The 24,719-nt window shown below is 47.1% G+C and overlaps 1 protein-coding gene across 1 annotated transcript in view; it reads left to right on the top strand.

Annotated features, from left to right (window-relative positions):
• Positions 1-24,719, top strand: part of NRG2 (neuregulin 2) — an 84,508-nt gene that overhangs the window by 28,856 nt on the left and 30,933 nt on the right. The window contains exons 3-6 of the mRNA XM_065690529.1: positions 7,353-7,471; positions 12,652-12,717; positions 22,617-22,737; positions 23,577-23,702. Coding sequence (XP_065546601.1) covers positions 7,353-7,471; positions 12,652-12,717; positions 22,617-22,737; positions 23,577-23,702 — 432 coding nt within the window. The remainder of the gene's footprint in view (positions 1-7,352; positions 7,472-12,651; positions 12,718-22,616; positions 22,738-23,576; positions 23,703-24,719) is intronic.

Raw genomic sequence — 24,719 nt, 5'->3', positions numbered from 1 at the left:
AATCCCTATTGTTAGCCTGTAAGTGGAGCCAAGGGATACCCTCCTCTCCTGTTTCTGTACAGTAGTCCCTCAGGCGTTCCTAGCTGGGGCAGATTCATTGCTGGGGTCTTCCTTGTAATGCTCCCTGCTGTAGATTATTCCCCACCCACAATGAATGGGGCTGTGGTCTTCCCTGTACAGCTCACTGCTCTGGAATGAAGGCAAAAAAAAAGAGATCATAATGCCAAAGCAGCAGGGGAAAGAGAGTGCCAATAGAGATAAATGATTTCCTAATTAAGCCTGGAGACAAGGAGGGGCAAAGAGAGCTGTTGAAGCCTTGTGGGAGCCAGAGTGAACCCAAGCAGGCTATACCACCACTCTGGCAGGGGTCTTCAGGCTGACATTTTTAAACAAAGGAAAAAGCTCATTTGACAATGGATCTTGCAAGAGCAATTCCAGATGCCTCGAAGCTAAGACTCTTCTCAAGCACCGGTGTTGTTATAATCACCAGGGGAGCTTCTGCCTTGCTAACTCTCACGATGTCATTATAAGTCTCCGATACTTGGGATTTGGTTTTAGCTGCTGAAGGCACTTTGTTGGAGGGGGGTGTGAAGGAGAGCATCTCCTTTGTTTGCCTGTCTGTTGTTTTAAAGGAGATGATGGACGTCATCTTGGCCAATGCACCTGGGACTGAACCAGGGAATTTGAGAACTGAAAGGAGAAGCAGTTGGGTCTTGAGCTAGAACAATCCACAAGCCTTGCAAGTTGGAGCTCCTTGGAGATTCAGGGAATGGGTATTTAATGAAACTTGTCTGAGTTACAGTGGCTAACAAGTTACGGTCAGATGCTGGGTTGCTTCAACTGACGGTGTGTACAGAGTCAGAGGTGGAAGGAGCTTTATGTGCCTGCAGTGTTGTGTGGTTTTTCCAGTGATGTTGGCTACTAAAAAAAACACTGGGGGAGGATAAAATTTCTCCCTACAGACCTTAGCCCACTGTGGCTGCAGAATGTCACGGATAGGTTGAAGCACTCATTGAGACATGACTTGAAATCCCATTCATCCAGTGTGAGTTAAAATGCTTTGCCCTGGGGAAGGAGGGCTGGGGTGAGGGCTGAGGCTGCAGACAGCTCACCTGGTACACAGCACCTTAGATATCTGTAAGCATGAATTTTCCAGGTTCCCCTAGAATCCTAGGTTTGGAAGCATATCACAGACGAAGACTGATATGCAACCTGCTCTAGTGAAAAGTGTCTGTGCCCGTGGCAGCGGGTTGGAACTGGATGAGCTTTAAGGTCCTTTCCAACCCAAACCGTGCTGTGATTCTATGGTTCTATGACAAGTAACACAAGAGATCCTGTGCTGACATCTGACCTGTGCATCAGCCTTAACCCAGAATTCAGCTTTTACGTAGGTATTGATTTCACACCCTGGCAGCTGCTGCAGACTGGCCTGGCACAAAGAGCAGCAGCACACACGGGTTTGCCTCTCAACAGAGCGGCCACAAAGTCCGCTCCAGGGACTGGTGTGTGGTTGCATTACGCTGCCTCTCTTGCCCTACACCTCTTCCCGTTGCAGGAACATCTGTGTTAACTCAGCAATGTGGCCCCAGGTTGAATTTCAGGATGGAGAGGGGGTTGCACAAGTGACCCTGCTCTTTGGAGTGTACTTATTGATCTTGTTCCCTTCTGTTGACATTGCATGACCCAGAAGGGACTCCAGCTCTCACTCTGAGACCAGTGTCAGTGTCAGCTCTACAGAGTGAGGACTGGTCGAGTCTTCCATTTAAAATCAGCCTGTCCCAAGCCTGGGCAGAGAGAGACAACAGCACTGCTGAGCAGAGAAGGGGCAAATCTGCTTTTCAGGTTAGAACAGCACTTTAATGTTGGGGGACAAGGGTAGGAGACAGAAGGCAGAGGGGGTCCAGGGATGGAACCCCTGTCCAGATGGACCAGGGGATGGTCCTGTCCTGGGCACCTGCAAGGACTTTGACTGTGTCCTACAATTCACCCACAGTTCCTGCAGCTCAAACACTGAACTGGGCAGATGACGATACGAGGGGAGGAAGAAGGAGGACTTCTCCCCTGGCAGAAGGGATGGTGGCAGAGCTGCATAGTCTGAGCCTTCCTGTCCTTACCCCTCTTATGTGATTGCTTTGCTTGCGGCAGTTTCTTTTCCCCTTTCCCATTTGCTGTTTCTGTAGCTAATCCTGAGCTAGCCAGATCATGCCCTAGAGTGCCTAGCAGCCAGCACAGAGCCACTTGTTTTCTTCAAGCACTCCAAAGCACCGTTGGCTTGCCTATCTCTGTTGTGCTGCCAGCTCTATGTAACTGCCTCTGAAGGGAAGGAAAGACATTGGGGAGGTTTCCATCTGTCTGTGCAGGGAAGAGGATTCTCCTGGCTGCCACTTCCATCCTGCCAGACAGAGGTGCTTTGCCACAGCCATCCCCACTCTGCTTTTCATTGCAGTGATCCCTTCTACCTGATTTTATCCCCCTGCGTGCTGAGGAAGATGAATGTCTTCTCAGAGGCCAGGGCTCTGATAGCCCTGCTCCAGCCAGTGGGGCTGCCTCAGATTTGATGGTTGCTGGACACCACTTCTTACTGTAAGCTGAAGAATTAGATATTCTGAATCTTCTTGCCAATCATTAATCTGCTCTCTCAGGGCAAATGCACCACCGTGAAAAGTGCCAGGACAGCACATAGGCTCCAATTAAATCTTTGGCAGGAGTGTGAGCAGTAGACATTACAGCAATTACTGGCCTTTCTGTTCTCTGCAATATTGGTGTGCTTCCTGCTACCGGCTCTGTGCAAACAGAGAGGAATGGAGTTAATAGATAACCACAGCAGTGTATTCAGTGTGTCCTTTGCAAGTCATGTTTGGGAATTTCCTTTTCCTAGGATCTTGGGTGTGTTTACCATGTGTGGTGTTCTTCATTGACAATTTAGGGGCTACATATAGTGTAGTCTTCAAATTCTCTTCATCAGCCAATTCCTCGACTTTACTACTTACACGTTAGCTACCCTATTTTTAGAAGACTAATAAAATACTATAACAGTAGTAATCCTAGAGCTATTTGTGTCCTGAATGATGCAGAAGAGGCTGAACTCTCACAGGGAGTGCTGAGTTCCCAGCGAAATGTAGGTGTCTTGGTAGCAGCTTTTGGCAGCTACATTCTTGCTCAGAGATGAATGGCTTTGTGAGGAGATGACCTGGGAAGACAGTCGCATTTTCACTTGGCAGTAGGTAAGGGGACAAAAATGATTCAAGCTTCGCCAAAGTGGAGGTGAGAACATGACTTCTGTCATGAACAGTTTCTCCTTGGCTGAGAAGAAGTGCCTGTTTTCTTTTCCTCTGATGATGACTATACCGGAGGCCCAGCCTCACATTTAGATGCCTAACTCTGAGATGTCTAAATTACAGCAGATGAGGCCACCCTTCCCGGTCAGAATTTACCAGGGTCTCTGCGTAGGTCCCAGCCAAGGGCTAATCTCCCTACTTCCCATTGTGATCTGGTATTGACACTGCAGAGGGGGATTTACTCATCCCTCCAAACTGCCCTCTGGGGACTCTTTTCTCATGGCCAGAAAGGTGTTTGGGGGGGATCTTCTTCTGGCCAGGCTGAAGGTCTCCTCATGAATCCTATCCCCCAGAGCTTGCAGACAACATATTCCCCATGGCTTCTTCCTCCACTGGAACTACAGGAGATAATTAGTGCGTGGCTAAGTCATATGTGCTGAGGGTCAGAAAAGACAATGAGGCAGATTTTCCCCTGGAGTAAAGAAATGTCAACAGAGTTGCACTGCAGTGAAATGATGGGATCTGTCAGTGACCCTGGCCCTTTCACTGAACAAACAGCCTGGGGTAGAGCCTTCCTCCAGAAGAATGGCATCCTCTGGCAGCAAGGCACTCTTGTGAACCAACAGTTTAGGCCTTTCCCAGGGGCTGGTGTCCCCAAGAGACACACTGCCCACAAGGGCAGCAGGAGACTTGATGCAAAACTCCTGTGCACAGCTCAATTCCTTGTACGCTGCTACTTGGTATTGCTGTAAAACCACTCCTCAGCCTTCAAGTGAACAAAGTACCTGCCTGGGGGCAGCAGGAGGAAGGATGCAGACTTGAAAAATTACCATTCCCTAGCCAGTTTTGAGGTATTTCAGTAGCCCTTGGAGATAGTAGAATATAACAGAAACAAAGTGGTCATCTTTGCCAGACACAGACCAAGGTCTAGTCTCTTTTACATCCTTTGGTTCAGTTCTTCAATGCACAGGCATTATCCATGTGAATTAAAAGGCACAACTAATGCTGTGAAACAAGTTATCTCTGGCTATTTCAGTGCTGCCTGGATAGGGAAGTTGTCTTTACTGTGGCCATGCTCAATATTGAAACTAATCTTCATCTGCACCCTTCCTCTCTCTCCTCCAAGTCTGTTACTTTACATTATATAGCATTATATTATATAGTGAAGGCCAAGAGTAGCTACACCATTGGTGTGGAGTATGAAAAGCAAGAAAAAGATCTTGATTTTTTTCAAGGGGATCTTACAATCCAGGAGAACTTCAAACTGTGCTGAAAAGTAAAAATAAGCACTTTTGATAGTACCACAGTCTTGTGCATTAAACCAAATTAATCCTCTTCGGTTTCACCTTGAATCTGATATGCTATAAATGCCAACATTGCTTTTTATTCTGCTCACATTCCTTTCCAGTTCCAGGTGAAAGACCAAATGCCTCTCATCCTGCTCTTAGAGAGAAATCTGTCAAGTGTGCCCCCTTTCATTACCCTTTTGTGTTACTAATAACGTCCTGATTTCTATCTTTGGGGCTTAAACCCCTTTATCTGTAGAAGATCATGTACACAGGTGATATTCTAATGCTATAGTGGATTTTTCCAGCTCCTACACCTGGTGAAACACGCTGTGCAACTGAGATTGCAACACAGCCAGTTATCATTAGGGTATCTGTCCTCCGGCAGCTGAAGGCAGCGTGTTGGTTAATGCTTTCAGCTCTGCTCCGGCAGATAGCCTCAGCATGGTGTGCGAGGGTGGTGTGTTCTACAGGACTTGGAGTTAAAGCTCTTCCAAGCTGCTTTCAACACGTGCTGCCTGCTTTTCTGCTCTGCATTGCAGCAATAGCTACCAGCCTGTCGTAGGGGTTGTTTATGAAACAGATGGTGTAGTCTGTCAGGGAGGGTTGAGACAGCTAATGGCTGGGTGTGCTGGGGACAGTGTTGTCAGAGTTGCACTACAGCCCAACAGAGCCAACCCTGTTGGCTTCATCGGGCACCCATTGCACCTTCCCAGCAAGATGCGTGGGAAGGCTTTAGCTCAGAGGCAGACGAATTTGAGCTACTTTACCTGGGAAGTTTATGTGAGGGCCTTAAATACTGTTGGGTTTTTCTGTTGTGGTTTGTTTTTAAGGGGGCACAGGTTGCCCATTAAGTGGTAAATGCTCCATCCGTGGCAGTGTTCAAGGTCAGGCTGGACAAAGCCTTGGGCAACATGGTCTAGTGTGAGGCATCCCTGCCCATGGCAGGGGGCTGGAACTACATGATCGTAAGGTCCTTTCTAACCCAAACCATTCTATGATTCTATGCACAACCCAACTGCCACCAGGCAGCAACAGGCCCTGCAGGCCTATAAATGCTTCACCGTCTCTTGTTGCTTGACTCCTAAGGCACCACAGCAGTGAGGACCATGGTGCCCAGGGACTGTCACAGGTTGCTCTAAGAGACTTGAGAAAATATAAAGAAGTGCACAACACAGAGTCAAGGCAGCTTTGCACCACTCTCCTTCTTCAGGCTGCTATGTTGGAACGTGTTGGACCACATAACTGGCTTGGCACAGTGGCTTAGGGGAGACCTAGGGATTTAGAGATCTTTGCATACTGTCAACATTCATTTAAAAGTTGCACCACATGGGGCCTAAACTTGTGCAACTGAACACTTGACCGCATCCTGTAAAACAGGGCAGAGCCCATATCCTGGGAGCTCTACCAAGCTGTCTCCAAGTGCATTTAATTTACTAATATAACTAGTGAGATGTTCATGCTGAGTCCTTGCACTGTGCCTCCCATGAGAACAGGATGTCAGGGTGTTAAAAAGATGACTGTGTTTCTGTGAAGGACTTCCTATGGATGATGATTTGCACAGCCCAAAGAAAAGTCCTTCTCAGATGACACGTTAACACTGTAAATATGTCCAAAGCTAATGATTATTTTCCACATGTCAGAGCCATAGGCCACTGGGACCTCTTTCTACACCTGGCAGTGTTTCCAAGTCTCTAAATAAAATGACTATATGACAGACCTGAGATAAAAGCTTGGGGTAGAAAGCAGAGAGATGTTCTCATGAGAAGAGACCACAGGGTGTTTTTTGATAAGCTGGCTAACATGAAAGGAGATGTAGTAAAACAGAGGGCCTAATGCGGGAGTCCCACTGTTGGCTCATGAGTGTTACTCAGTGTGTGTTGAAGGCTCCTGTAGATCTTTATTAAAGTAGGCAACAAAAGGTTTTGGCTGTTAGTCAGAGAGGCATCCCAGAGAATGAGACATCTGCCACGGGTGGGTGATGCTCATCTTCTCCATAACACCTAAGAGCTCTCTTGCTGAGCTGCGCCCTGTCCTATGTAGCACGCAGCACAGGTTGTTAGCTGACACACGCAATCATTCCATGCATCATCTGCTCTTTCTAGGCGCTTCTGGTTGGTTTAATGATCGTGTGCAGTTCAGCCCCACATGTCTGTAGTACATTGGAGTGTGTGTAATTGGAGGATACAACGTACTTCCCATATTAGTAGGCCTGGATGAAGCTACGTGCTAGCTGTCTGGGTCAAACCACAGGGTTTGATTTGCAGGCTGGAAAGGGATGAGTCCCCCCAGACACTGTGGGTGTTTGTGTTTGAGTGTGTGGCACTCAGTGCAGTCACTGAAGCACTGAACTGCTCAGCCTCCTGGCTGAGGAAGGTGCAGAACACACATCTCCACATCTCCATCTCTCAGGCAGATCCTGCTGTCCATCAATAAAATGGCTTTTCTCCAGCATAAGAAAGGCTGTGTGCTGGGATGCTGGGGCTGTTGGGCTCAACCCCTAGCAAGAGGGGGGGAGCAGGTCTCAGACCAAACCACAGCAACATGCTAAGAGCAGTGGGTTCAAAGGGAGATGTTAATTTAGGAAATAAGGGTGGTTGTGATTCCTGGGAAGGGTCTCATCTGAATTCTGACCAGGCTTGGGTGCCTAGTCAGCTTGTGAGGTCAGGCAGGCCATCGTCTCAAGAAGGGGTGATGTCCCAGGCAGTGTACCAGGGCCAGGAATGGTTATCAGTTCATGAGGGTGGTTAGCAATCTAGTAAGAAATATCTGCTGTACTTTTCAACAGAAAGATTTCCAGACTGCAGTTCAACAAGGTGAAGCTGGAAGATGCTGGGGAGTACAGCTGCGAAGCGGAGAACGTTTTAGGGAAAGACACCGCAAAAGGCAGCCTGAATGTGAAAAGTGGTAAGTGAAGAAGCCAGCAAACGTCTTGTCTGCCATTCACGCAGAAAGTGGGAGGTTCTGCACATGATCTGTCTTTTATTGTGTTTCATGCTCTTAGGATATTGAGTAAAACAGTCTTGGGAGATAAGAAAAATGCAGCTTAGCATAAATGTTTATCTTTGTTATCTGTCAGTGGCAATGTGGTTAATTTACATTTTAAATAAACTTACAGTCTATGTATTTTTTTAAAGGGGGAAAAGAGGAAAGAAAGCTGGTGGGCTCGATGTTTTCTTTTTCTAAAAGAATTTCTGAGCAGCAAAACTCACCAGAAGACAAGTAATTAAACCATAGCTTTGTGATGAGTGAAGTTGCTTCTGGTTTTCATCCTAGAATGTGTGCTCCATCTCTTAGAGCTCAGCGGATGGAGTCTGAGGTTAGGTGGTTTTATTATTATCTTGGTTATAATAATTATATTGCTTAACATGATGGTTTGGTTGCACCCTCGAGCTCAGAAAGTCTCTACAGTGGTTGCCAGAAGCCAGGAGGGTGCAACTAGGGAAGGGATGACTGTGTTCCTAAGCTCTTCCTTCTGCCATTCACAATGGCCCACTGCGGGAGCCTGGGCTCTGTGTTCTGCAGCCCTTCTTGGTGTGATCCAGTTTCTCTGTTGTGGTCTTATTAGCATCAGTCAAATGAGAAGGAAGGTAGCTTTTTCCTGCTGCTTTCTGGCATTATTTTCTCTATTAACCTCTGCCTCAGCAGTGTTTGAAGTCCTGAATCTTCTGTGAAGCTGCAATATATAGCCTCCCCCTCGGTTACTGTGCCTGTAAAAACCCAGTGCTTGCAAAGCCTGCAGAAAGGCTATCCGTGCTCAGACCTCCATGCCTTCATGCTTCATGTCTATGAAGTTAGCACAGCTGCTCTGCTGTGTTTCTATCCAGTCATGGTAGGAAAGGTGTCCAGAATAAGCTAGCTGAGGCAGTGGAACTTCCTTCTTTTCTGACTTGCACTCTGACTGTTCCACCACCATGTAAACTGCTCCTGTTTCAACTGGGGGCTACATGTGCAAATCTAATTTCCATGTGCAACATGCTCAGGCAGCATGTGCCAGCCATTAGACCCACATCTGCCTCCTCCACGCCTCCTCTTCCCAGGCACTAGCAATCCCCTTTCACGAGAGGAGGAGTGTGATTGAGCAGCAGTGTCTGCTGCAAGACTCCCATCCTGCAAGCTATTTATGGCACCAGGGACTGCACCTCAGGCCACTACAGCTTCAAACAGCCCCTTCCCACATAGAATCATAGACTGGTTTGGGTTGGAAAGGACCTTAAGATTGTCTTTTTCCAACACTCTGCTATGGGCAGGGACACCTTACTCTAAAGCAGGTTGCTCCAAGCGCTGTGTGGCCTGGCCTTGAACACTGGTAACGGCAGTATTTGACAGGATTGAACTCATCCTCTGCAGGAAGGCATGCTATCTGACAAGGTCAAATTCTCTTTGAGGTCCCTTCCAACCTGGTATTGTATGATTCTATGATAGGCAGCTGCTTTCACTCAGGTCACAGGGAGTATGAGGACATGCCTGAGTTGCCCAGAAACATGTTGACCTGAAAAGTTACCAAAACCACACAAAGATCTGTCCTGTACCTTTTCCTACTGGGAGCTGCAGGCTGCAAGGTGCTGCAGATCCAGTCAATTGCTTGCTGTGCCCTGCTGGGGCAGTGCCTTGATTAATCCATTTTCTAAGCTCCTTGCAAATCTGCCTTTGGCTTGCCACTCTCAACTGCATGCACCCCTTGCTGCTGCTGCTTGCAGGTCACCTGGCAGGACAGCAGCTAACTGCTAGTTATAGTCGCTTGTAAACAAGGTGATGCTGTTCACTGTAGGCTTTTGCAGCTCTGTCACCTCCTTTGCACTCTTTTTCTCTTCGCAGAATCACAGAATCCCAAGGGTTGGAAGGGACCTCAAAAGATCATCTAGTCCAACCCCCCTGCAAGAGCAGGGTAACCTACAGTACATCACACAGGAACTTGTCCAGGCGGGCCTTGAATATCTCCAGTGTAGGAGACTCCACAACCCCCCTGGGCAACCTGTTCCAGTGCTCTGTCACTCTCACAGTAAAAAAGCTTTTCCTGATGTTCACATGGAACTTCCTATGCTCCAGTTTACACCCATTGCCCCTTGTCCTGTCACTGGACATCACTGAAAAAAGCCTAGCTCCATCATCCTGACACCTACCCTTTACATATTTGTAAACATTGATGTGGTCACCCCTCAGTCTCCTCCAAGCTAAAGAGACCCAGCTCCCTCAGCCTCTCCTCATAAGGGAGATGTTCCACTCCCTTAATCATCTTTGTGGCTCTGCGCTGGACTCCTTCAAGCAATTCCCTGTCCTTCTTGAACAGAGGGGCCCAGAACTGGACGCAATATTCCAGATGCGGCCTCACCAAGGCTGAGTAGAGGGGGAGGAGAACCTCTCTTGACCTACTAACCACTCCCTTTCTAATGCACCCTCAGATGCCATTTGCCTTCTTGGCCGCAAGAGCACATTGCTGGCTCATGGTCATCCTCCTATCCACCAGGACCCCCAGGTCCCTTTCCCCTTCGCTACTTTCCAGCAGGTCAACCCCCAACCTGTACTGGTACATGGGGTTGTTCTTCCCCAGATGCAAGACTCTACACTTGCCCTTGTTAAATTTCATCAAGTTTCTCCCCGCCCAACTCTCCAGCCTGTCCAGGTCTCGCTGAATGGCAGCACAGTCCTCTGGTGTGTCAGCCACTCCTCCCAGTTTTGTGTCATCAGCAAACTTGCTGAGGGTGCACTCAGTTCCCTCATCCAGGTCATTGATGAAAATATTAAACAGCACCGGTCCCAGCACCGACCCCTGAGGTACCCCACTAGTCACAGACCTCCAGCTAGATTCTGCGCCATTGACCACAACTCTCTGCCTTCTTCCTTGAGCTACCCAGAGCTAAGCAGCCTTCACCTGTGCCCAGCACTTGCTGTTCTGGAGTCTCCCTCTTTCCTTTCTGCTGGGCCTTCCTGCGACTTTGATTGCTTTCCTCACTTCTGCAAGATCCCTTCTTCTGTGATATCTTTCAGCAGAAAACTCCTCAGAGCATCTGCTTGTCCCTGAAAAATCCACACGCATGTCTTCTGTCCCTGCCTGCATTCTTCTGCAGGCCCCTTAGCACTGATCCTGCTGTGGCCAAGTCTCAACACAGTGCTCTGTGAGGTTCTAGCAGTTTATAACAATTGATCAGAACAGATGTGTGAGCTGGCCTGCCCTTGGAGCCCTTCCCAGAAGCTCACTCCAGCTATTGCTGGTTTTTATGTTCTGCTGCTTAATATTCTGCTTCTTAAGTGCTGGCATTTCCTTTGGAACTTGGTGCATTCACCTGTCCCGGGCAGGCTGGCTGGTACCGATGCTTTGGAACCATCTGCGGGAAGCACACCTTCTGATCTGACATTTAGCAGTGCTGTTGGAGGACCTGTAATGTTGCTGTGATATAGGCATGTGAATCTAGGACTGGGAAGAGGTCCTGAGCTAATACTGCATCTTGTGATACAGAGAAATGAGGTCTGTGGACATCTCTGGGTGCCCCTGTAGACAGGTGCCATTGCAATGGTGGTCTGCGGCTTGAAATGAGCATCACGGAGGAGGGAGGAGTGCTCAAACCAACATGCCATTGCCCTCCAGGGTGCAGAGGCCAGAGGCAGAGGCTCCTGAGCCCACTTGAGTCTTGGCTGGCAGCGAGGGGGCTCACGCATGATACCTTCAGGCACATGGGTGCGAAGATCTGAGATGCAGTCTCTGCTGGCAGAAGTTTCTCAGTCCGATGAGGCAGCATTGCTGTTGCAAAGTACCTTTTGCTCTATTCCACTGCCACTTTCCAGTTTACACCAGTTTCTAAAGAGCACTGTTTCAGCCATGCAGATCTGCTGCGAATCACCAAAACCCCGACACTGAAGAGAGATTTTCTGTAGAAAGAGAGTGGCTGCAGTGCAGTGACCCCTTGTCACTTAGAAAAGGTCCATCAGCCAAACCCATCACCTCATGTCTGCTCTGCAATTCTGGTATTTCCACAAAATGCCTTGCTCAGAGATAAATGCTTTTGCCTTGAAAAGCTTTGGGAGGGTGTCAATTTCTGAGGAAATGCTTGTGGGCTTAGCCAAAACATATTGTGCTTTGGTGCTATTTTCAGATTTTTATTACTTTGAGGTAAATTAGATGCTTTCTTAGAAAAATGTCCCATTTCACAGCTCTCTCCATTGAGTATTCGAACATTAGTACCACGTGGGCATGAGGGCACAGCTGAAATGTGCCTGTTTCAGGCTCTTTGTTTTTTCCTCAGAAAACTTCAAGACGCCTCCTGAGCTGACATCTCCCCGCTCCCCTTTTTGTTTAACACTGGAGGAAAAAGTCAAACTTGTCTAAAAAGTTCTTTCTGCTTTTACGTTTCCATGGTGGTCTCAGCGCCTGTCTCTGACAGGGAGCTGCCTGCACAGCGTAGCCTCCTGGTGCTTTCTCCTTTGTGAATCTAGAGGTGGTGAGGGACTTTGATCCAGAAGGAGCTGCTGCTGCCAGCAGGCTTGAGTAGAGCTTGTGACTGTGGACATTGGACTTCCCCAGTATCCTGGTTTATAACGAGGAAATTGCTGGATGTGCTTGGCTCCCATATTGTCTCAGGCCATGGCCTTCATCTGTTTCATGTACCTCCATCTCTTACACAAGCATTACTTTGTGCTGTAGAACTGCACCTATATGTGGGATGGAGGCTCTTCAGATGGTCTCACCTTTTCTTTAACTCCACAATTTTCTCACTGTCATGTTCTATGATCCCATCTTTACACTCTCATAGCCACCAGGGCTAAGAAAACCTCCCACAGTATTGCTCATCACCTGCCAGGTGAATCCTGAGCCCTTTTATCATGACAGAGATCCTAATGGCATGAAGCCCTCTACAGCAAGGGGACCGATGTGCCCTGTGCCATCCCCTGCAGGCGCACTCCTTTACTGCCTCTGATACCCAGTCACCCATCTGGGCGTCCTCTAACCAGTACTAACGTGTTGACAGCCATGCCAGCCTGTGCCACCCAGCAGCACCTCCTCTTGTCCTCCCCCCTGCAGTAGCTAAGCCCACCCTTCTCTGCTCAAAATAGATATTTTGTTCACTACTTTCTTACCTTAATTTCCCCAGGAACAACGAAAGCACCACAAGTCTTACCAGCCTCAGAAACTAAAATAGTTGTTATGGAAGAAGAGTGTAAGTACCTCTCCCCCCGCTCCCCCCATATAGCTCCTTTCCCCTTACTTGTTTTGTTTTTATGACACATTTTGCATAAATGCTTTATTGCCTCCTGGAATCTTCTTTAATCACCACTTCCCCTTGATTTCTGCCAAAGCCACTGATCTTTCCCTGGATCTTTCAAAGAATATGATTTATATTGCTGGTGTCTATACTAGAGAACGAGAGGCTGATAACTATTGCAATGGGAACTTGAAGAACATGCTACTTAAAATTACAGCGGGTTTTTTAGTGTTCACAGCTCTTGCAGTATTGTCCCTGCCCATGGCAGGGGGTTGGAACTAGGTGATCTTAAGGTCCTTTCCAACCCTAACTATTCTATGATTGATTGATACTAGTAGGGTGTGCTTTGATTTAGCAGGGATTTTTGTTGGTTTATTTTTAGGGTTGGGTTTGTTGTTTGGGGTTTTTTTTTTTTTTGAGGATAGGTGAGAAAACCAAAGGAGGCTATAGGAAATACAAGAAAAAGTACATGAGTGTTCTAAGCAAAAGTCAGAAGAAAATTGCAGAAATACATCTGTGTTCTGCCATCACATTTTTCCTAGAGTGTCCAGAAAGTAAGACCAGATTACCCCAAACGTTTAATTTGATTTAATGTGGTGGAAATGCTTTTTAGCATTCCCACCTATTCAGTTGTCATGAATGCAGGAGAAAATGGGCACACAAAACTACAAATCAAAGCATGTCTACAAGGGCAGGTCTAGAAGGCAGGAGCCTGGACACTGGTTTGGCTCTTCCTAGTGGAGGCACTATTTCTGTGTGCGACAGTGTTTCTGCGCTGGGGAACACTGAGGAGCCCAGCAGGGTCCCCTCTAAATGAGCAGGCCCCCAGAGGGCTGAGGACCAGGCAGTTATTTGAGGTCTCCGCTGTGTTAACATTCCTGCTGCTCACAACCTGACCTGGCAGCGCAGCTGGCTCTGCCTCTCTGTTGATTCCGCTTTGCAGAGATCATGGGGATGTTTCCTCCTTGGAAAGCTCGAGCATTGATGATTTTAAAGGAAATGTGATTGCAGCCACAGCAGGGACTGGCCAAGTATCCTTTAAAAGGTTCTGATTAGAAAACTGTACTTGTGTTGTGCTCTTGTGTTTAGCCTTCCACTGCAATGGGGACATCAAGCTGAGACACAACACCATTAATACAATGACCGTACCATCCTTCCCCAGGATTTTTCCATTGTGTTCACCAGCATAGATCCATGCTGCTGACTTGCATCACATTAGATATCTGCTATTTTTAACAGAAGCCAAATTTCAACAATAGAAAGGAAACTGGCAAAATACCGTGTGGCTTGCACAGAAGTTTCTCCTTTTGAAACACTTCTTTCCTCTGGAGGAATATCATCCTTGACTGTGGGGTTTTTTTCCTTAATGATGTGAAGAGATGGTAAAGTCTCCAGAGTTAAAGCTGTAATTGACTTTTTCCCTCACATTCCTTTTTCATGATCTCTTTCAATTGTTACCTAAATAACACATAGTCCTTATGATTTTTATGGTTACTGATAATCTATCATAGAATTGCACATCTGTATAACATATGGGAAGGTAATGAAGATATTGTGAGGTGTGATGCTTTGGAAAGCTGACAAATACCTCATTCTTGTCAAATTCTTGCGTATCTTTTAAATATCTGTGTCCAAAAGCTTGTCTGGCACCTGTAGGTTGTCCAACCCCTCATTGTTTCACTGAAAGCCTGTAAATGATCTGCTGGATTTTAAATACCACGTTGAGAAAGCACCATGCAAACTTGGTGGTAGCTGCAGTTCCCTGGTAAAGGAGAGACTGCCTTACACAGACAGCTTGGTCATGGCATTGGTCACTTCTGTTTGGCCTGTGGTGTGAGGCAGGCATCTTAGCAGGTAGGCTTGGCAAGGGTGTTACACTGTACACCCCAAGAAGCTCACTGTGTTCTCCCCGTGGCCCAGGCAGCCCCTATGGGCAAGGGGATAGAAGCCCATCACTCCATGCAGCCCCACGTGCCTCTCCCCCTGTAGCCATGTTGCTCCTGGTGTATACGCTTTTAACTAGTCTTTTTTCCAAACATCCCAGTTCCTTCCTCAGTGGTTTGAGCTTCCTTGCTACCCTTGCCTTGGGAAAAAGAGTGTGATATCAAGTATTTCCCCTTTGGAGCATTGTTAAAGCCTTTCTTACCACCTCCGAGTGTAGCTACTAGCAAATCCTGCTATGTTCTTAGTCACACATGCCTTCCTCAATCTGAGGGCCAGATTCAGAAAGGAACTCTGGTGTCTGGGAAAGTCTTTCCATGGTGCTCTGTGCCACAGTCTTACACCTTTCTCTGAGTATATATTGGTTTGAGCATTGTCAGACCAGAGCAGCCCTAGAAATGCTTTCCTTAGAAAGCACTGGGGCCCGAAAGAGAAGAAATGCCTACTACTCTTATCAAGTCTTCCTGTTGAGCCCAGTAAGCATGACATAGTTGCAGTAGCCCCATCCATAGTGAAAAACTGTTAAATAAGACATGCTGTCTTGTGTTTGTCACAGGCTAAGATTGCGCAGTTGGGTGGTCACAGTGGCTCAGCTCACAGGCAGGGACTTGCAGGAACGGGGTAACTTGATCATGTGTCCTAATGCAGAAAGAAACATCCTTTATACTCATTTCAACATCCAGAGAGCTCAAAATGGTAAAGTGATCCTGTCAGTGTGCAGCTTGGAGCAGCCAAACAAGGTTTGGGGGTCTGTGGCTACAGACCTGCTTGGTAAATGGAATAGGAATTAGTGTCAAAGTTTAGAAACATTCTGATGGAGGCAAAAGTGGAAGAAAGTTGAGAGCAATCTGAGATAGCAGGTGTATGCAGGACAAAGATACTAAAATGTTATCAAAGTTTCATTTTTAAATGGCAGTTAAAGATAATGTTTGAAATCTTTTAAAAGGTCACATAATCTCTTTTGCTTGTTTTCTGCTGTTGAGTTCCCCTCTAGTTTATTTCCTTGATTTTTAACAAACAGCTAAGGTCTTGAGGGTAAAAAGTTATTACTGGCTGGGTGGAGAAAGCATGGTTTGGATACTGTCAGGATAGAAGAGAATCCACCAGTGATGAGCGGATGCTCTAAACCAACATGTGGATCATTGCAGCTGCTTACCCTGCTCATGCCCTTTCGCTGGTAACTAGCTAATCTGGTTGAGTGCTTTTACCAGTGTCACATAAGGTGACATTGCAGGCCAGGCTACGGGTGCTCTGCAGTAGAGAGAGGTTTTGGATCAGATGAGAAAAGAAAAAGGGAGAAAGAGGAGCAGAAGCAGTGCTGAGCTTTGCTGGGAACATGAGGATTGGGGGATAATGTGAGGATGAATGAAAGCTGGTCTCTTCAGATTGACTTTCGGGAGCTTTATTTCAACTGCTGGGGATCACAAGCCCTCCCTGAAGTCCCTTTATAGGTCCTCATGGGAAGGTAGGTGAAACAGCACTTCTTTCTCCAGTTGTGTCTAACTCTCCACACACCAGTTTGGGTCCACAGGTTTCATAGCTGTCATCTCGGTGATAAAATTGGCAAACTTGGTGGACTAAATCTGTAGACTTAAGTTTTAGACTTATTCAGGTTCTCTCCCGTTTAATACCTTCCCCAATTCTTAGCATGGCTGGGTTGGAAATATTTTCCTTACTGTCTTTCTCCCAGGTGAGATAGGCTTGGTAGACTCACATGAACGCAATGGTTCAATGATGTCTTTACTGTGATGTGGTTTGTAAGTCACATTTAGTTGGAGCTTTGGCATACAGTACAGTAAGATGTGACGTGTACTTCAGGTTCAGCCAATTCCTCCAAACTGTGTCTCAAGTGCAGTCTGGTATGACCTTTACTGGGTAACCATGGCAGACCTGAATGTCATTCTCTGGTTTCTCTTAGTCAGAAGCCACTGTGCTGGAGCCAGCAATGCTACAAACGTTGAGCATGATGCTGTTTTGGAGCTGAAGGGCGTCCAGCTACCTCCAAGCACAGGTAGAACAGACGGAAGTCAGTCCACCAAGGGCCATGTGGACAGACCAGTTTTCAATATTAGACTAAAAATAAGTCCTGGTGTGGTCTATGCTCAGATGATTCAAACCCCATGGCTGGAGGTGTGGTTGATAATGGAGTGGCACCTGCACGCATGCAGGCATGGGACCCTGAGGTGTACGTGCTGGACATCTCGCTGTCAGGCTGCAGGGAGAGCTGTGTTTTGCTTGTCTGCTGTCAGGTCCCACACTGTGTATTTTTTAAGTAGCCATCAGATCCACTACTCTAAATAGGGCGTTGTGACTCTAAGGCAAAGATGGGCAGTATGGAATGAAGTGTAGGATGGAAGATGATGTCCCCTGGAAGAACTGAGGCTGTAAACCCAGCTTTCAAAGTAGGAGGCTGTGTATCAGATCTGCTCTGTATGAATCCATCTTGTGATCCTGGCATGTTGCTTCACTTCCTTGGCTTCAACTGTCCCACCTGCAAAAGGCTTTTTAGTTCAGCTGGCACTGACCCTGCCAAAGGCTTTTTAGGTTGTTGAACAAAATCCTTCATTGAAGTATCATGTTGCTGCTATTCCATTTGGTGACGGGGATTTGGGAAAATAAGATGCTGCAGCACTAACACATGCGTTCTGGGACCGTTGTGGTAGAGAAAAGCATAGGAAGTGCTGAAGAGATCAGGCTGGAAGAGTAACTAGAAGCTTTATAATAACACAGGACTTTGTCCCTGCAGTAACTTCCTGTCCTATGGAAGCAAGTAGTCCCTTGGCACTTGGAAACCTTTAAACTCCCTTCTCAGTGGAACACCTGAACAGTGCAGATGGGAGATGTGGGCAGTGCTGCCTGTGTTGTTTTGATCAGCACTATCTGATGCTCTTGAAATGAGTGTCCTGCAGTCTGGCATTTGTATTTTGGGATGAAATTCAGATCTGCAGCTATTGATCCTCATGGTCCCCACGGGAACCAGGAACATAATTCCAGCAGGATCTATTTCAGTAAAATGCAGGGGTAAAGATTGGGTTATTTCCAAATGAATAAACACACAGGAGCAGAATTTTTATGAGCTCCAAGGTCCCCAGTCTGTTGCCAGGCGAGCCCCAGTCTGCACAGACCCTTCTGATTCTGTGTGCGGAGAGCAGTGAGCATTTTAGCCTCTCTGTTCAGGTTTATTAAGAGAAGAGGGTGTCATGCCAGATGTACAGAAACCTGCCATAGGGAGAATGGTTAGGATCAACAGCTCCTCCATGCATTAATCAGTGTAAATCACGGATTTAGTGTGGCTCACACCAGGATTACAGTGCTACAGCTAAGGAATAGCTTGGCCAGACACCTTCTCATCCATGTTCTTCTGACAAGCTGTTGGATGAACTCGGTGGAGAGGAACCTCAGCAATTCTGTGTTTTATCAGTAAGTACATGAGGCATATACAGAGCAGGCAATCTGTATACACTCTCCAACCAGCTGAGTTCATCTGTCTAACTGAATGTCTAAATATTGAGAGAATGAAGTGTCTGTACTCTATGAACCCCCCAGTCGAAGTTAGTTATAGCACAAAGGAGCAGCGAACCTATCGCGGTCTCCCTGCTCTCTTTGACAGTAGCTGTAGTTTGTGAAAAACCAACTGTAATTTATAGTCCAAGCTGCATTAAGTAACACTTTGCAGGGGGAGTATTTCACCAGATCCCTGAGAGCGGGCTGGTGAGCTGCCTGTAAAAGTTAAATGACGTGCATAGTAGGAATTGTGTAAGGATCCGTGCGCAGTCATTAATGGCCTCTCTGTGCAGATGGATTGTATGAAGGGAAGTCCGCATGGCAATGTCAGTGTCTGTGGCTCTCCTCTCTTGCCCTGTCATTGATGTTAATCCCAAATAACCTTGGTGTGGGATGGAAAATAGATGCTCTAAATGACTACAGTGCTTTGAATCTCTCTTGTGTTTGCACTGCACTATGCTCACTGTCTGGAACAGCAGCAACAAAACGTGGCTTCAGGTTGTTCTCAATCACATCCATCAAGAGGCAGCCCTCTTTTCCCCATCCTCACCTCCTTACTCCCTTCTGTTCTCAGCCCTGGGAGTTTCCAGATAGGGAAGGAGATGCTGGCTGTGCCTGTAAAGCCACTGCCAGCTCAGGGAAATGCGAGGGGATGATGACTATTTTTTTCTAAGATAAGATCCAGGAAAAGGCAGGTTTAAAATCAATAGCTGGAGATGTGTCTTCGCACACTGTGTGCGTAACACTGGAGCTCTTGTCACAAACAGTGTGGATGTTACAAGACTTGTTCAAACAGCAACTACAGATGTTCACGGAAGAGAAACCCATCAAAGGCTATTAAATGTAAAGACACTGTGGCTGACTTAGGTTGTCACTGAGCAGATCATCCTAGACATCCAGAAGAAAATGATCATTGCATGCTTGTGCTTATCTTCTTCCTTAAGCATTGCCTATCGGCCACTGTCAGACACAAGACAGGGCTTTGGTGTGACCACTACTGCACAACTTATAGTCTTATGAAGGCCTGTATTTCATGACGCTCTCTTCTCAGGAGGGAGCTGGGCTGACTGCCTCTTTTTGTAGCCTTTGCTACATCTCTGCTGCTAACAAATGGACCATGGTAATGCGAATCTGTGACTCAGTTTTAAAACACTTTGTGCTTCTTTGGGAGAAAAGGCACAGTACTTGCAGAAAACAGGATTTAAAAGATGACAACAAGATGCTGCTTTGAGAACTGATGAACCATGTATTTTTATGACAGGCATAGTTCTGTTGACAGCTCTCTTTCTAGCAGTACACAACATGCATGTCCCAAGCCTCATTCATATTAGAATCTTTTGTATTTGTTTAAAAGGAACAGAATTGTTCATATGAGATGAAAATCCCATGCAATCTCTAGCTGGTCAGCACTGTAATCACAGCACTCTGGGATCATAACATCACACAGCACTGCATCTTACTGGCCACCTTTTCTGGTGGAAATGGGACCTTTTTATCTGAGGTGCTTTTTATGGGCAAGTTTCTGGCCTCTGTTTTTATTTCTCCTTCTCTGCTTCCCCCTTACTGTGGGAAGGCTTGCTCCAGAATCCTTTCCTGTAGGATTTATGATGTGAGACTTTGCCAGATGGATTGTTTTGCTTGCTAGCAATGGGTACATTTGATGGTTGCAGGGATGATGGCTTCCTGCAGGCTGTGCTTGTTCTTCATCCGTGTGCCTTTCAGTTTGCACCAGTGCTTTTGTTCATGAAGCTTCAGTGCTCCCTGATCCGATGGCACACTTGCAGCTGTAACAGAGACCTGTTCATTGTGCAGTTATAAGGTACATCACCAAAAGCATGCACTCCAAACCAAAGCTTTCACAGCTCCCATGCTGAGTGCTGGCCCAGCAGCACTCAGGGACCCTTTGAAGGGACAGTGTCTGTCTCTTGTGTCCCTGTTCCCCTGCAAGTTTCACACTTCCCCAGCAGGCTCCTGCTTGTTCTGTCACTGCTTTCAGCCCAGCCAGCTGCAAGGGAGATGCAGGGCAGGAAGGGAAGCTCCTACGTGTGTCAGCACAACCTGCAGCTTCCCATGCATGTGCACAGTGAAGCCCATGCACAGCCTGGCTCTAATGGCCTTTTGAATTATAGCTGCGTGCTACCAGGCTCGGTTTTATCTTCATGCTCGTTTTTAAAATGACCTGTGCTGTTAAGGCTTGGTTTAAGTGGCTGGATCAATAGCTAAAGGAGAGGCCTTGCAAAGAAAATCCAACTGCTAGCACACCCTATTAGATCTCCTCTGTCCTGAACCCACAGTTCCCCACTGGCCTTAGAGGAAATGTGCTACAATCTCATACAGGTATAAATTACACAGACTTGTTACAAAGCCATTATGATGGCTTTAGGTTCTAGTTCCCATTAATCTTATCTGGAACTGAGCACTGAATTTCCTTACCAAAGTTTGGAAGTTTTCATACTTGAGGAGTTTTTTCAAGGCCTTCTTTGGTGGCTTGGCCAAATCAGGATCTGTTCTAAAACCCAGATACACTCCAGTATGTGTACCCTGCTCTGCACATTCGGCTCCCAGCTGGCTGGCATGCCCTAGGAGGGAAGCAGCTATTTGCTGTCCCAGGGCCATGTGCATTTGCAGTCTTTACTGAAGTATTTGTCCTGTCTTCTTTGCAGAGCACTTTGGGACAACTTGCTCTGCCCTGGATAGCTGTGAAAAGACAACCCCAGAGGCAATGGTTATTCAAGGCAAAGCATAGAAATAGCTCTGTTTGGTGCACAACTCTGTCTCTGTCAGACAGTGGAAGGCGTTGACTTCCCTGTGGGGACAGAAGACAATGGGGTTGGGCAATGCATTGGTTCGAGCAAAATGAACAGTAAGCTTGGCTCTGCCTTGAGCTGTGTGCAGGTAGCAGCGTGGTATCCCTGCTGTGCAGAGCCTGGTGAGCAAACTCCTCATTCAGAGAGGAATGGGCCCCATGGAGTCTTACTAAAAGTAAGAGAGACAGAACACCCTTGTTTGGTTGCTATGTGCCAAGCATCACCCAAATGTGAGAGGCTTCACAGGGTGCTGGGAGCCCTCTTTTGCCAGTGAGTGCAGGTGCTGGGATGGAGCTTGAAGTGTGAGAACAGAGACCGTGGCCCTGGTGGTGTGAGCACCAGCCTTCTTCCTGAGACAATGAGGTGTTCAGTCTGCAGTGACTGGTGTGAAGGCACCGGCCTCTCCGTGAGGTTTGTTTGTGCTTAGGAAAACAGGGTGCAGGAGGGTATCTCCTCAGAAACCTTGAGTGCAGCATAAAAGGCACCAGGAAGTGGGTAGCAACCACACCGCTAGATGTGGAACTGTGTTAGGATATAAGCAAGGTGGGTAGTCCAGGAAGAAGGACTATCTTTAATGAGATTAAGTATTCAGTTGGAAAAAGCAGATGCTTTTGAATGCCCAGCCCTTCTTTCAGTTGTGTGAAGATGGTTCTGCATTCCCCAAAGCTGGTCTGCTTCTGTAGCCTTTATCAGTTGCTTTAACAAAAGGCTTTGCCTGTCTAGAAGCCTTTGTTTTCCCATGCAGACTCTATGTTCTGGGCTGTAAATTTGTCTGAATCGTTCAGATAGGAATTGCAGTGAAATTCTGCAGAGTCCTGTCAGCTTTGTAGCTTACATGGCTGGGAAGCTTTTCTCCAGAAAGCAAGCTGGATTTGGAAAAGCCTCTGTATCCCCAGGAAACTTGCTGGCTGCCTTCCTCTTAGCACAGACTGGGGCTGACTGACTTCTACTGCTGAACTTCTGCTTGATCTGTTGAGGCAGTCCCACTGGGGCATGATAAAGAAATGCTCAGATGCAGCGGGGAGAGATGGAGCTATTCTTGCTTGAGCTGGACCTGTTTCATTGACAATGAAGGCACTTGCTTCTGGCTCCGAGAACTGATTTCCTCCCAGAGATGTGGAGCAATGAAATATTCCCTGCCATATCTCTGGATCTTGGTCCAGTATCATGGCACAAATCAGGCTTCAGCAGCATGCCACTGTGATTCTGTGAGCCTGCAGCACATGTTCTTCCTAACCTGCTGCCTGCTGGTGCAGGGTTGCATGTATGGGTAAGGGGAGGGCAAGAAGAGATGGGAAAGGGGAGCTTGTAACTACAGCTTGCCAAAAGGATGATCTTGTCCTGACATGCTGGCTGCTTAGAGGAAGGCATGTCCTCAATTCCTCACTCAGTTGGCCACTGCAGTGGGAAAGGAAAGGTCAAGTTGCAGCTCCAGGACCTGGAGAGGTGACGGTTGGTCTAAAAGCATAGGCTAAGGTTTGTATCTCTGGGGTTTTCACTTTGGCAAATGAACTAATTGAACATTGTCTAAGAAAACAGAATTGCCCAACAAAGGAAATAACAATATATCCTTTTTGTGTGTGTTTATTTTTGTCCCTGCAGTAACCACAACTCTCTCCTCCTGGTCTGGGCATGCTAGAAAATGCAACGAAACAGCCAAGTCCTATTGTGTCAATGGTGGGGTATGCTACTACATCGAGGGGATTAATCAGCTGTCTTGCAAGTAAGTGAGTGTAGTTCTTGTGTCAATGTGGAAATTACTTCACTGGGGGAGAGGAGACTGCAACTGCTCGGGAATTCCTCTGGCAGTGGCAGTTTGAGCTGTACAGGTTCAGAAAGGGACACCAGAAGTGGGGAGGAGGGGTCATAGTTCCTTTTTGTGCGTGTGCTACTGTTCACTTTTCCTGACTTTTTCTCCAAGAATGTATTTGTCCCAGCTGTTTCCTTTCCCTTTCTTCCCTTTCTCCTCTGCAGCTTCAGGGAAGGTCAGGTCCCTTTTGCTTTCCCTGAGCTAGGTCAAAGCTGACACATCCTCCCATCCAAGCGGGAGGGCTTTTCCCAGGGCATAGCCACCTCCATCCTCCATGGCTGGAGGGGTTCCTTGCTGAGACCTGTGTCTGACCTCTCCTGTCTGTGCTTCGTGGGCCCAGAAGTAGGTTTAGCACATAGCTGTTGACCACACTGTGCCACTGTGGGTTGTTTATTTCTCCCATTCCAGTGTTAAAACCTGAAAAACAAACAAACATAAAAACCCAAAACCCAACCAGGGAGACATACCAAGTTATCCTTAAAATGGAATTTCTTGGGGAGCTTGAAGTGGGGCTGCATAGTCTGAGAGATGTGGAATGGGATGTGAGACATTTTCACCTCTGGTTCAAACCTATCACAGCCAGGAAGCCTAATAGCATCTCACAGCTCACCCTGCAAGCCTAACGGGGACTATGAATGACAAGTACAGTCTGATTGTCCATGCTGAAGACGTAGGTACCTAAAGCATATCTGTACCTGCTGCTGGGCTCCTGTGGAGTGAGCATGAGGTGGTGCCCTGTCTGTGCTGAGCAGATGCTGTCAGCTCCTGAGCTCACCTGGGGATCCAGGATCACTGTGTGCCAGCTTGGAGAAGCCCAGAGCTGACTATTTTCTCCCTGCATGGCCCAAAGACCTCTCCATGGAGATGCACAGCCAAAGGTATTTACATCTGTGTATGTATGTCAAGCTAGTACCGCTGGTGCTGCGTGGTGTGGTGCTCATCAGGCACCTCAGCTCCTCAGGCCTTGAAGGACACACCTGAAGAGAACCATCACCCCTTTTGGAAGGGTGTGAGCTGGGTTATGCTTAGCACAACTCCTCCCTTCTCCCAGCTCTTGTTTTGGTAGGGAGCAGTAGGAAAGACCATGTGGAAATGCATTCTGCTGAGCTCCTGTGCTCTTACTTTCCAATGCAGGATCAGCTGTGGTGGGAAGGACATAGGATGAGCAGCATCTTCCAGTTCTGCCAGGCTTGCCCCTTCATACATGAAAAGAGCCAGGTAGGACAGAAATCACATGCTGTGGTCCTTCACCTTTCCCATGTGTGTGAAGAGCTGCAAGAGCAGCCTTTGCACACCACAGACTTGTGTTTCAGGATAGCTGTCTCTGCCACTGGCTTCTTGATGGCACTGTAAGTTCATCTTGCCAGGTTTCCCCATAGGAAACATGGGGAAGCTCCATATGGTGAATCAGTCACATCCATTATTCTGGTGTAGCTGTAGCCTCAGGAATTCCCAGCAGTTCCAGTCCTTCCATGCTGGGGAGGACCAACCCTTGAAGACCAGAGGAATGTGTGAATCGGTATCTCTACCTCTTAAACAATGTGGTGATGCCAAAAGCATATATCTCAAGACTATTTCTTTTGAGAAGAACTTGAATCCAAATCAAGACTTTTCAAATTGGACCAATTTCTAATTACAGCAAAAGTTACCTGAACTCCTCAGCTATGATGGTAAAGCTCCATTTTTCTTAACATGTGGTAATACATGTGGTAATTATCGAGTGTCTCCAGCAGACAGGCTGTTTTAGCCAATGTAATTCCAGCCTTGCAATGAAACAGTCTACCTTCAAACCAGGCTGCTACGATAGCTGATGAACAGAGGGGAAGATCAGTGATGGATTCCATTAAGATTTTATGTGCCCTACAATCCAGACCTAATTATGTCATATAATTTGA

This window comes from Lathamus discolor, chromosome 10 (genome assembly GCF_037157495.1).
Source record: "Lathamus discolor isolate bLatDis1 chromosome 10, bLatDis1.hap1, whole genome shotgun sequence".
Classification (NCBI taxonomy): Eukaryota; Metazoa; Chordata; class Aves; order Psittaciformes; family Psittacidae; genus Lathamus; species Lathamus discolor.
This window is presented reverse-complemented; position numbering and strand designations above follow the sequence as displayed.